General features: G+C 46.0%; 1 protein-coding gene across 2 annotated transcripts in view; it reads right to left on the bottom strand.

The window, feature by feature from the left end:
- The window catches only part of LAMB3 (laminin subunit beta 3), a 109,223-nt gene that overhangs the window by 2,705 nt on the left and 93,872 nt on the right, over nt 1-12,646 (bottom strand). For both annotated transcript variants that reach the window (XM_030221328.1, XM_030221329.1), the window contains exons 18-22: nt 12,111-12,255; nt 7,182-7,389; nt 4,756-4,897; nt 1,985-2,161; nt 466-619 (exon numbers count right to left, since the gene is read on the bottom strand). In XM_030221328.1, coding sequence (XP_030077188.1) covers nt 466-619; nt 1,985-2,161; nt 4,756-4,897; nt 7,182-7,389; nt 12,111-12,255 — 826 coding nt within the window. The remainder of the gene's footprint in view (nt 1-465; nt 620-1,984; nt 2,162-4,755; nt 4,898-7,181; nt 7,390-12,110; nt 12,256-12,646) is intronic.

A 12,646-nucleotide genomic window follows, 5' to 3' on the forward strand; every position in this document is an offset into this window, starting at 1 on the left:
GATCGTGTAGTCAGTGGGAGAAAACCAGGTAGGAACATTTCCTACGTAGGTATGTCCCACTGAATAGTGGCTCTTAGTTGCTTAGCAGTGATTTTTAGCACTAGGGTCACATGGAGGGGCATTTTCGATACGACGACTTAAGTCCAACTTTAGACGTTTTGCAAAAAAACGTCCAAAATCTGAATAGGAAAGAAGTTCATTTTCAAAAAAAGAAAAAGGTTTCTCTTTTGTTTTCAAAAAAGAAAATTTCGAACAAGGTTTTGTGCTTTGGACACTGTTTTTTGGTCCATTTAAAAAATAAAAAAAAACTCAGTCAGTCAATTCTTTGACAATATCAACAATTTAGTTTGTTACAATTACTCATGACTGGTGTCCCTTCATCTCCGATCATCAACACTGCTCTCACGTCCTCAATATTTAATGAATGGGCTTGAGCTAATGATGCCATACTTCCCCCCCTCTTACTTTGCATTTTGCTCATCATCTCCATGGATTCTTCAAACAGACTTTTTGCCTCCTTCTGAAGACCCTGGATCCTCATTCCTTGAGCACCGAGGTTGGAGGTCTGTCCCAGCTTGCTCTTCAGAAGAGCATATTTTTCTTTCACCAGTTGTAAGCCCTAGAGCAAGAGAAATAAGTGAGCGAGCGAGCATTAAGCATGAGCAAAACAAGTGTCAACAGTAAGGGAGAGGGGGACAAAAGATCCTGCACCTTGTGGGGGAGGGGGGATCATTCTAGAAGTGAGGTACCAATATTTACATGTTAATTACGCATGTAAATGATTAATGGCAGACAGTGTCCTCCAGATTCTATATAGGGTGCCTTGATTTCGGCACCGAAATTTGCGCATGGATCAAAGACCTGTACGCAACTTAATTATTTATTTATTGCACTTGTATCCCACATTTTCCCACCTATTTGCAGGCTCAATGTGGCTTACAGAGATCTGTTATGGCATTGCCATTCCAGGGTGTCAGATACAATTAAAGATGCAAGGAGATAGAGGTTGGGAAAGAAGTTCTACGATAGTAGGTATAGAAAGATGTCTTTCAGGCTGGGGTGAGTGGTGAAGTGGTGTATTTAAGCTATGGGTCCTCTTTGTAGGCCTTATTGAAGAGATACGTCTTCAAGGGATTTACGAAGGTTGGATATTTCATCGATTGTTTTCAGGTGAGCTGGTAGTGCGTTCCATAACTGCGTACTCATGTATGAGCCAGTTAATTGGTTAATTATTGCACTTAATTGGCAATTAAAATTTGCATGTGCATCTCCCCATATCCTATGCTATAATCCCTTAGTGTATAATTCAAAAAGGGGCGTGGCCAGGGAGGTCCTAAAAGTTGCACATGGGGTTATAGAATAGCACCAAAAATATATATAACAAATTCTACACTGATAATCTGTACCAGAAGGATTGCAAATGTTCTAAAAGTGAAGAAAAAAAAAAAGACCTTGGTGAACAGCTGCAATCCTTCTGGTACAGATTATCAGTGTAGAATTTAAATTGTTATATATTTTTTTGGAGATTTAAATTCTACAGCTTCCTTGTGCGAGTTGGTTGCCGGCATTTACACCAGGTTTCAGCTGGCTGGCTAGTGGCACTTAATCTCGCTGCTCTCCGGATAGTCTATCCCAGCCACTATCCAGATACTAGTGCTAAATATCGGAGGGGGGAGGGGGTTAACCACTATGGCTGGTAGTTGTAAAAACATTGACTGCGACAGCTCAGCATTGACCTACTAGTCTCTAACATACAATCAGTCCTATGATGGAGAGGCGATCAAGCGTCTACAGCTGACAGCTGAGATGTATCACAAGACTAAGAGGGCAGCTGTATGAGCAAATCAGTCTTTAGCTGCTGCTATTCATTGTGTAACTATCACCTACTGATCCTCCCCAGGCCTTTATAATCTCTTTTATCCTTTCTGTAAAGAGTTTCATTCTTCTCCAGTGCAGGTCCTTGGAGAAGGCAGCTTTCTTTTACCTCCTGGGCACTTGCTGCATTCTCTCTGGCTCCTGCAGCTGCTTCGCCCGCCTGATTCGCCTGCAGCTGGTTCTGCTGGGCTTTCTGACTCAGCTCACTGAGTTTTGGAAGGAAACGCTGTAGCTGATCGCCAATTTTGCTCAAGCTGTTCTCAGATGGAGCAAGCACCTGCTGTATCTAAAAGAAAAATAAACTGTGCTTGAATGGGCCATACAGAGACACGACAGGTACCTCTCAGCTAGAGGCACCGGGGAAACAAAAATTATTCTTTAAAACTAAACATGCTGAGCTTAAGCAGGCTGTCTCCATTTCCAAATGTATTTTATTTTTTATTAGCAAGGCAAATCTAGAAAGCTGCCAACCAAATTCTGCTTGAAATTTAATCGATTGATTCAGCCACTTGAAACAGGTGTACAAGGAAGTTCAGCTCTACACTGGAGTGAAGATGTTATAGACAGGAGCTGGTGACTACAGCTGAGAACGTGCAGGTTTCAAAGAGATTAAAAATTAAACAGGTTAATATTCAATGTGAGTTAACTGGCCAGAAATGACTCCTGGCTGGTTAAATCGCCGATTCAGGGCTAACCGTTAATTTTCAGTGGCACTTAACCGGTTACTTCAACACAAAAGAGAAGACTAGAAACCCGCGCAGAAAACAACAGAGAGGGGCATTTTCGAACGGGGCCATCTCTAAGGGCGCCCATCTCCGAGGATGGTGCCGCGAAGGGGTGGGGGCCAACCGTATTTTCGAACGAGGTGGCCGGCCATCTTTCGTTTCGATAATACGGTTGGGGCCGGCCAAATGTCAGAGATGGCTGGGTTTGAGATGGCCGGCCTCGGTTTTTGCCAATAATGGAAACCGAGGCCGGCCATCTCAAACCAGGCCAAATCCAAGGCATTTGGTCGTGGGAGGAGCCAGCATTTCCCCTCACTTGCCAGGACACCAACCGGCAACCCTAGGGGGCACTTCTAAAAATTAAAAAAAAAAAAAACATTAAAATAGCTCCCAGGTGCATAGCTCCCTTACCTTGGGTGCTGAGCCCCTCAAATCCCCTCCAAAACCCACTGTACCCACATCTAGGTGCCCGCCTTCACCCATAAGGGCTATGGTAATGCTGTAGAGTTGTGGGGAGTGGGCTTTTTTTTGGGGGGGGGGGGGTTGGAGGGCTCCCATTTACCACCACAAGTGTAACAGGTAGGAGGGGATGGGCCTGGGTCCACCTGCCTGAAGTGCACTGCACCCACTAAAACCTGCTCCAGGGACCTGCATACTGGTGTCAGGGAGCTGGGTATGACATTTCAGGCTGGCATAGAGGCTGGCAAAGAAAGTTTTTAAAGTTGTTTTTTTGAAGGTGGGAGGGGGTTAGTGACCACTGGGGGAGTCAGGGGAGGTCATCCCCGATTCCCTCCGGTGGTCATCTGGTCAGTTCGGGCACTTGTTTGGAACTTGGACCTGAAAAAAAAAAGGGACCAAGTAAAGTCGGCCAAATGCTCGTCCGGGCCGGCTTTCTTTTTTCCATTATCGGGCGAAGCCAGCCATCTCGTACCACACCCCCGTCCTGCCTGCTGCAACCTGCTGACATGCCCCCTTGAAGTTTGGCCGGCTCCGCGACGGACTGCAGTTGAGACTGGCCAAAATCGGCTTTCGAATTATGCCGATTTCGCCGGCCTTGAGAGATGGCCGGCCATCTCCCGATTTGTGCCAGAAGATGGCTGGCCTTCTCTTTCGAAAATAAGCTGGATAGCAAACACAGCAAAGGTGATATCAAAAAAGGATAAGGCTAGATGATGTATAAAACGTATAGGTTTTTATTTAATACATCCACAGACTCGAAACAAATCGTGTTTCGGCCACAACAGCCTGCTTCAGGAGTCTTACAAACGGATGTCCTCTAACACTTTATCCCGTAAATCTAGCACGATTGGTAAGCACACCTTCTAAAGTCCAATCATTATTGCGCAGACAGAAGTCACTTGAGCGTTTAGGACCCTTTTACAAAGGTGCGTAAGAGCCTATGTGCGTCCAGGTAGTAATTCTGAATTTGGCAATCCGGTTTTCAGAGTATCCACAAGGACCATGCAAGCGATACATGTAGTATATGCTAATTAATTTCATGCATATTCATTAAAGAGAAGTGCTAGGACAGCTTGGGCAGAACCAGTACTTAACCAGTTAGAAACAATATTCAGTCCACTAACTGGATAAGTAGATGGATAAGGTTAGTACAGTATAAAAGCTGCACCAACTTTATCCACTAAGCTAAACATGCACCAGTCTGAACCAGGGGCGTAGCCAGACCTTGCGGTGGGAGGGGGCCAGAGCCTGAGGTGGGGGGGTGCACATTTTAATCTGCTGCCCCCTCCCCCCCCGCTGTCTCACCGCTTACCCCGCCGCCCTTCCGCTCCCCATCCACTGCTGCAACAAATGCCTTGGCTGGCGGGAGTCCCCAACCCCCGCCAACTGAAGCCTCGTCCAGCGCCAGTCTGCGGCACCACCACCAGCATGCTCAATTTCACTAAAAGGGAGTGTGCAGGACGTGAGGTGGAAGAGAGAGCAGGGCAGGCAACGCAGCGGTGCCAGAGACCGGCGCTGGCCAAGGCTTCAGCTGGTAAGGGTTGGGGACCCCTGCCAGCAAAACCAGCAGCCCAGAGGAAATTTGGGGAGGGCCCAGGCCCCTGTGGCCCCACGTAGCTACGCCAGTGGTCTGAACGCTGGCAGTTATGTGGTACCTTCCTACGTATGCAGTAGTCCCGGCAAAAAAATGTCTTACTTCTGCAAGACGGTCCTCCATTAGTCGCATGGAGTAACTGAAGTTGGTTATGATGTCTTCTGCCTGTTGGAGGGCGGTCTGTGCTTGCCTAATGTTGTCAGCGACATCCGCCACATTGCCTTCCACGAGGTTTGCCTTGTTTCTGGAAATAAGCAAAATATGAAACGATTCACTTCAATAGCGTTCAGTTTTCAATGCAAGTTCGACAGTGGATGGTAAATGCACTAACTCACCTTTAGGGTGTATTTTTAAATGTTACACAGATACTACTGAGCTGTTAAATGGCCAGATATTATCCATATAAAAAGGACCTGGGGTGGGGGTGAAGGTGGTGCCATGGGAGCAATTTTGAGGGGGTAAGCAAACATGTGGACAATGGGGAGCCGGTTGATATTGTATATCTGGATTTTCAGAAGGCGTTTGACAAAGTGCCGCACGAAAGACTCCTGAAGAAATTGCAGAGTCATGGAATCGGAGGTAGGGTATTATTATGGATTAAGAACTGGTTGAAAGATAGGAAGCAGAGAGTAGGATTGCGTGGCCAGTATTCTCAGTGGAGGAGGGTAGTTAGTGGGGTCCCGCAGGGGTCTGTGCTGGGTCCGTTGCTTTTTAATGTATTTATAAATGACCTAGAGATGGGAATAACTAGTGAGGTAATTAAATTCGCCGATGACACAAAATTATTCAGGGTCGTCAAGTCGCAGGAGGAATGTGAACGATTACAGGAGGACCTTGCGAGACTGGGAGAATGGGCGTGCAAGTGGCAGATGAAGTTCAATGTTGACAAGTGCAAAGTGATGCATGTGGGTAAGAGGAACCCGAATTATAGCTACGTCTTGCAAGGTTCCGCGTTAGGAGTTACGGATCAAGAAAGGGATCTGGGTGTCGTCGTCGATGATACGCTGAAACCTTCTGCTCAGTGTGCTGCTGCGGCTAGGAAAGCGAATAGAATGTTGGGTGTTATTAGGAAGGGTATGGAGTCCAGGTGTGCGGATGTTATAATGCCGTTGTATCGCTCCATGGTGCGACCGCACCTGGAGTATTGTGTTCAGTACTGGTCTCCGTATCTCAAAAAAGATATAGTAGAATTGGAAAAGGTACAGCGAAGGGCGACGAAAATGATAGTGGGGATGGGACGACTTTCCTATGAAGAGAGGCTGAGAAGGCTAGGGCTTTTCAGCTTGGAGAAGAGACGGCTGAGGGGAGATATGATAGAAGTGTATAAAATAATGAGTGGAATGGATCGGGTGGATGTGAAGCGACTGTTCACGCTATCCAAAAATACTAGGACTAGAGGGCATGAGTTGAAGCTACAGTGTGGTAAATTTAAAACGAATCGGAGAAAATTTTTCTTCACCCAACGTGTAATTAGACTCTGGAATTCATTGCCGGAGAACGTGGTACGGGCGGTTAGCTTGACGGAGTTTAAAAAGGGGTTAGATAGATTCCTAAAGGACAAGTCCATAGACCGCTATTAAATGGACTGGAAAAATTCCTCATTTTTAGGTATAACTTGTCTGGAATGTTTTTACGTTTGGGGAGCGTGCCAGGTGCCCTTGACCTGGATTGGCCACTGTCGGTGACAGGATGCTGGGCTAGATGGACCTTTGGTCTTTCCCAGTATGGCACTACTTATGTACTTATGTACTTATGTAATGTTCAACTGGCAGTGGGCAGCGTAATTTAATGCTAGCCACTGCTGGGTGGACGAGACCCAGATTATCCTACACCAGCCCCATCTAGCAGTAGAAGCGATGTTATACATGTTACATTTAAAATTTTCTTCATTATGATTTCTTATTTTGATTTGTACTCTGCTTTGAAATGTTGTGACTAGCAGAACAGATAGAGATCTACTACTACTACTTAACATTTCTAGAGCGCTACTAGGGTTACGCAGCGCTGTACAGTTTAACAAAGAAGGACAGTCCCTGCTCGAAGGAGCTTACAACATAAAGGACGAAATGTCAAGTTGGGGCAGTCAAGATTTCCTGAATAGAGGTGTAGTGGTTAGGTGCCGAAGGCGACATTGAAGAGGTGGGCTTTGAGCAAGGCTTTGAAGATGGGCAGGGAGGGGGCCTGGCGAATGGGCTCTGGGAGTTTATTCCAAGCATGGGGTGAGGCGAGGCAGAAAGGGCGGAGCCTGGAGTTGGCGGTGGTGGAAGGATGCGGCACCACACCATAGCAACAACCAAAACAGTGGAGCAGTAAAACCAGGCAAGAACCAATCCAGATAAGGAGTAAAACCAAATTTAACATTCAATTCATCAACAAATGCTTGTAGCATGGGAGGGTCAGGGATGTTCACTTCAGATGAGTGTAGTATTATAGAATACTAGTAAAAAAAAAGGCCAGTTTCTGTTTGAAAGGAAATGGGCGCTAGCAAGGTTTTCCTCTGAGTGTGTCTGTCCTTGTTTTCTTCTCACCTGGCCTCCTCGGCTTCCTTCTGAAGCTGCCTGGCTTTGTCGATGTCCTGTTTGGTCTGGGACAGCACCGCATCCACATTGGGCAGTTTGGTCGCAATGCTTCTGATTTCGTTCATCTTCCTCTGGATGGCTGCGGAGTCAGCAGGCAACTGGAGGGAGAGGATGTGATTGCTGACTTTCTGAATCGTGTCTGGGTCAGTCTCTGGATCTAGGTAAAAGGGAAAAAATGGTTCTAATCACTGCCATTAATACAGGTAGATAGGGAAAGGGAGGGAAATGGGACTTGACATATCGCCTTTCTGTGGTATTTTGCAACTACATTCAAAGCGGTTTACATATATTCAGGTACTTATTTTGCCCAGAGTCACAAGGAGCTGCAGTGGGAATCGAACCCAGTTCCCCAGAATCAGAGTCCGCTGCACTAACCACTAGGCTGCTCCTCCACTAGCAACATTCCATGTAGAAGCCTGTCCTTTGCAGATCACCAATGCGGCCGCTCAGGCTTCTGTTTCTGTGAGTCTGACGTCCTGCACGTATGTGCAGGACGTCATACTCACAGAAATGGAAGCCTGCGCGGCCGCGTTGCTGATCTGCAAGGGCAGGCTTCTACATGGAATGTTGCTAGTTGAATAGCGACATTCCATCTAGAATCTCCAATAGTTTCAACATTCCATGTAGAATCTCAAATAGGGAAAGGGAAATGGGACTTGATATACTGCCTTTCTGTGGTATTTTGCAACTACATTCAAAGCGGTTTAAATATATTCAGGTACTTATTTTGTTCCAGGGGCAATGGAGGGTTAAGTGACTTGCCCCCCAGTCACAAGGAGCTGCAGTGGGAATGGAACCCAGTTCCCCAGGGTCAAAGTCCGCTGCACTAACCACTAGGCTACTCCTCCACTCCACTGCGTTGCCCAATCTTCCAGCTTTGCTAATCTCTGTAAGCGCTTCTTCATCTGTCTGTTCGTTCTATCCTGGCAGACGGTAGTACAGCCCTAGAAGAATACTCCTTCCCTTCACACATGGAATTTCTATCCATAATGATTCCACACTGCTATCTGTCATGTAGAATGTTTATTTTGTTTGACTCAATTCTCTCTTTAACATATAGCGCACCCCCCCCCCCCCCCCCCAATATAATCCCCTCTGTTAGCCGACTGGAAGGAGATCTACCACTGTTACTCCAGCCCTTTAGAGAGTATTACCAAAGAACTGAAATTGGTTAGCAGTCAAGTATTCTCAAGTGGAATTAGGAAAGGTGCAGAGAAGGGCGACGCAAATGATAAAGGGGATGGGACGATTTCCCTATGAGGAAAGGCTGAAGCGTCTAGGGCTCTGCAGCTTGGAGAAAAGACGGCCGAGGGGAGATATGATAGAGGTCTATAAAATAATGAGTGGAGTGGAACGGGTAGACGTGAATCGCTTGTTTACTCTTTCCAAAAATACTAGGACTAGGGGGGGGCATTCAATGAAGCTACAAAGTCGTAAATTTAAAACGAATCAGAGAACATTTTTCTTCACTCAGCGTGTAATTAAACTCTGGAATTTGTTGCCAGAGAATGTGGTAAAGGCGGTTAGCTTAGCAGGGGTTTAAACAAGGTTTGGACGGCTTCCTAAAGGAAAAGTCCATAGATCGTTATTAAAATGAACTTGGGGAAAATCCACTGCTTATTTCTGGGATAAGCAGCATAAAATGTTTTGTACTTTTTGAGGATCTTGCCAGGTATTTGTGACCTGGATTGGCCACTGTTGGAAAGAGGATGCTGGGTTTCATGGACCTTTGGTCTGTCCCAGTATGGCAACACTTATGTACTTCTGACATTTCAAGCAGCGGAGTAGCCTAGTGATTAGAGCAGTGGACTGAGGACCAGACAAACCAGCATTTATATCCCACTGAAATTCTTTGTGATCTTGGGCAAGTCTCTAACCCTCCATTTCCTCAGAGAAAAACCAAGATTTATAAAACCTCTCAAACAGGGAAATACCTAGTGGACCTAAATGTGACCATGGAAAAGGCCTGAGCCAAATCCCACATCAGTAAGACCCGTACTACAATTCCGTGATCTCAGGTCTACCTGAGCAGCTGGGAAGTGCCGACTGACCTGATTTTCGTAGACAAGGTGATCCCTTATTAGTCTGATCCATTATTAAAATGAAATAGAGGCCATGCAGCTTAAACCTGTTAATAGTTTGCTGTGGAGAGACAGTACACCAGGCCTGAGGCCTCTCCATGTGCCTGCTCAAGGCTGTTCACTAGATATGGAGAAGTGCACGTACATGGCATCAAGGGTGAAATTGATTTATTGGGATTTGACACACATCTTTTTTCCAGGTATAGCTCAAAGGAAATTACATTCAGGCACAGTAGCTATGATGACCTCATATCTGGAGTGAGCTTTGACGGCAGCTTCAGAGGTTGGGTAGCAAGCAGTGTGATTTTTCTAACGAAAAAGGTGCCGGTATTCAAATGCCAGGCCACCCTTCAGGGGTGGGGTGATCACTGAGGGACCCACCCCACAATAGCCAGGCCCCCTGCAACCAGTCACAGAATCTATGAGGGCAGAATTGGTGTGTAGAGCCTGAGCTCTTTAATTAAAACTTGGGGTCCATGGATCAATTTTAGCAGACAGCGGAAAAGGTGATTGTACTCAGTACCCCCAAGTACCCCCTCAAAAAAAGCCCTGCTAAAGAGTGACAAGATTCCACGCAGAATTTCAAAGAGTAGCAACATTCCAGGTAGAACCCCGAAGAATAGCAAGATTCTGGGATCCTAAAGAGTAGTATGTTTTTTTCTAGCAAAAAAGGTATCGGTACTCAAATGCCAGGCCACCCTTCAGGGTGTGGGGTGATCACTGAGGGACCCACCCCACAATAGCCAGGCCCCCTGCAACCAGTCACAGAATCTATGACAAGGCAGAATTGGTGTGTAGAGCCTGAGCTCTTTCATTAAAACTTGGGGTCCATGGGTCAACTGTAGCAGAGAATAGAAAAGGTGCCAGTACTCAGTACCCCCTCAAAAAAAGCCCTGGTAGCAAGACCAATGCTGGGCAGAATTCTGCGGTTTGGGGTCCCGTAAATGGCAAAAAACAGATCAGGATCAAGGCTGGAGTGGGCTTTGATAAGTCCAGTAGTTGGGCTGTAAGACCAGTGCCAGGCAGCCTTCTATGGTCTGTGCCCCAAAATTGGCAGGGAGAGACAGAGATTAAGTATACCAGTGTTTAAAGATGAAGTGGAACCTGTGTAGAGTGCCTGATTCATACCATCTCAACCACCAAGAAAACGTTCTCTCTCTGGAAGCTAAAGCGAGTGAAACCTTATTTCCCAAGAGGAGTTTTTTTGCAATCTGGTCAGATCGTTAGTCTTGAGCCGACTAGATTACTGCAATGGCATCTACGTAGGGTGCACAGGCGTACTCCTGAAGAAGCTACAAACCGTCCAAAACACAGCAGCTCGACTAATCTATGGAGCGTCAAAGTTCACCCGTTCCAGTCCACTTCATGAGAAATTACACTGGCTTCCTGTACAAGAGCGTATAACTTTTTCAAAATGTGTACCCTAGTCCACAAGATTCTCTACGGAACAGCCCCAGCGTACATGGATGCCCTTGTCCACCTACCACCAAGAAACTCACTCAGAACTGCCCGTTCTTATTTAGACCTCCATTACCCTGCGTGTTCAAAACTGAAGTATAAAACCATGTATGCTTCCACCTTGTCGTACGTCAGTACTCACTTGTGGAATGCACTACCTAAATCAGTGAAAACGGTTCAGGCTCATCTGATTTTTAGGAAGTCACTTAAGACCGCAGATACTGGCCAACCTCACTGATCACAGGACACTGCCCTTATGGACTAACCCATTTCTTTCTCCTTGCCTCTCTGCCCTTGCCTATCCCTTACCATTTATTGTGCTCACCTATTTGTAATTTAAATGTTGTAAGTCACATTGAGCCTGCCAGCGGTGGGAAATTGTGGGATATAAGTGCTGTAAAATAAATAAATAATTAATTAATAGACAACAAAACAGAAGATACAAAAAGGAAGAATGTTCAAAAATTTATTGATGATGTCAAATACCAGACTTATTGCCCAATATTGGCCAATAAGTCTGGTATTTGACATCAGCATTCTTCCGTATTGTATCTGCCGTTTTGTTGTCTACGTTGGAGTTTGCAGATCGTTTGCCTTGCTGTTTTTTTGGGACCCACCTTGTATGGAAAACAGGTGTGAGGATGTTATAATGCCGTTGTATCGCTCCATGGTGTGACTGCACCTTGAGTATTGTGTTCAATTCTGGTCGCCGCATCTCAAGAAAGATATAGTAGAATTGGAAAAGGTGCAGCGAAGGGCGACTAAAATGATAGCGGGGATGGGACGACTTCCCTATGAAGAAAGACTAAGGAGGCTAGGGCTATACAGCTTGGAGAAGAGACGGCTGAGGGGAGACATGATAGAGGTATATAAAATAATGAGTGGAGTGGAACAGGTGGATGTGAAGCGTCTGTTCACGCTTTCCAAAAATACTAGGACTAGGGGGCATGCGATGAAACTACAGTGTAGTAAATTTAAAACAAATAACGGAGAAAAGTTTTCTTCACCCAACGTGTAATTAAACTCTGGAATTCGTTGCCGGAGAAAGTGGTGAAGGCGGTTAGCTTAGCAGAGTTTAAAAAGGGGTTGGGCGGTTTCCTAAAGGACAAGTCCATAAACCGCTACTAAACGGACTTGGAAAACTCCAAAATTCCAGGAATAACATGTATAGAATGTTTGTACGTTTGGGAAGCTTGCCAGGTGCCCTTGGCCTGGATTGGCCGCTGTCGTGGACAGGATGCTGGGCTCGATGGACCCTTGGTCTTTTCCCAGTATGGCATTACTTATGTACTTATGTCAGACAAGATGGACGACCGTGCAGTATTACTTAGGTGCTTACCTGTCAGAAAGTCCCTGACCTGCTGGATGAACAGTCGGGTGCGTTGCGCGTCTTCCTCCATCTGCGTCCTGGTAGTGTTCACCCGGCCCACCAGCTGCTGTGCTTTGTCTTTGATCTGCTTTGCTGTCTGCTCTGCTACCCGGATCTAAAAGGACAAACGCATAGAAGTCAGAAATGCGGGCAAGTAACCATCAGCTATCTTTTAAGAAATTCAAGTCTTTATTACATAGTAACGTAGTAAATGATGGCAGATGAAGACCTGTACGGTCCATCCAGTCTGCCCAACAAGATCAACTCGTTTTAAGCACATAAGCACCGCCACGCTGGGAAAAGACCAAAGGTCCATCAAGCCCAGCACTCTGTCTCCGACAGCGGCCAATCCAGGCCCCAAGAACCTGGCAAAAAACCCCAAAATATAATAACGATCAATGGACTTTTCCTTCAGGAATCTGTCCATGGTATGTGATACTTCATATGTATACCTGAGTTTGATTTGTCCTTGCCTTTCTCAGGTCACAGACCGTAGAAGTCTACCC

The sequence above is a fragment of the Microcaecilia unicolor genome, chromosome 12, assembly GCF_901765095.1.
Source record: "Microcaecilia unicolor chromosome 12, aMicUni1.1, whole genome shotgun sequence".
Lineage (NCBI taxonomy): Eukaryota > Metazoa > Chordata > Amphibia > Gymnophiona > Siphonopidae > Microcaecilia > Microcaecilia unicolor.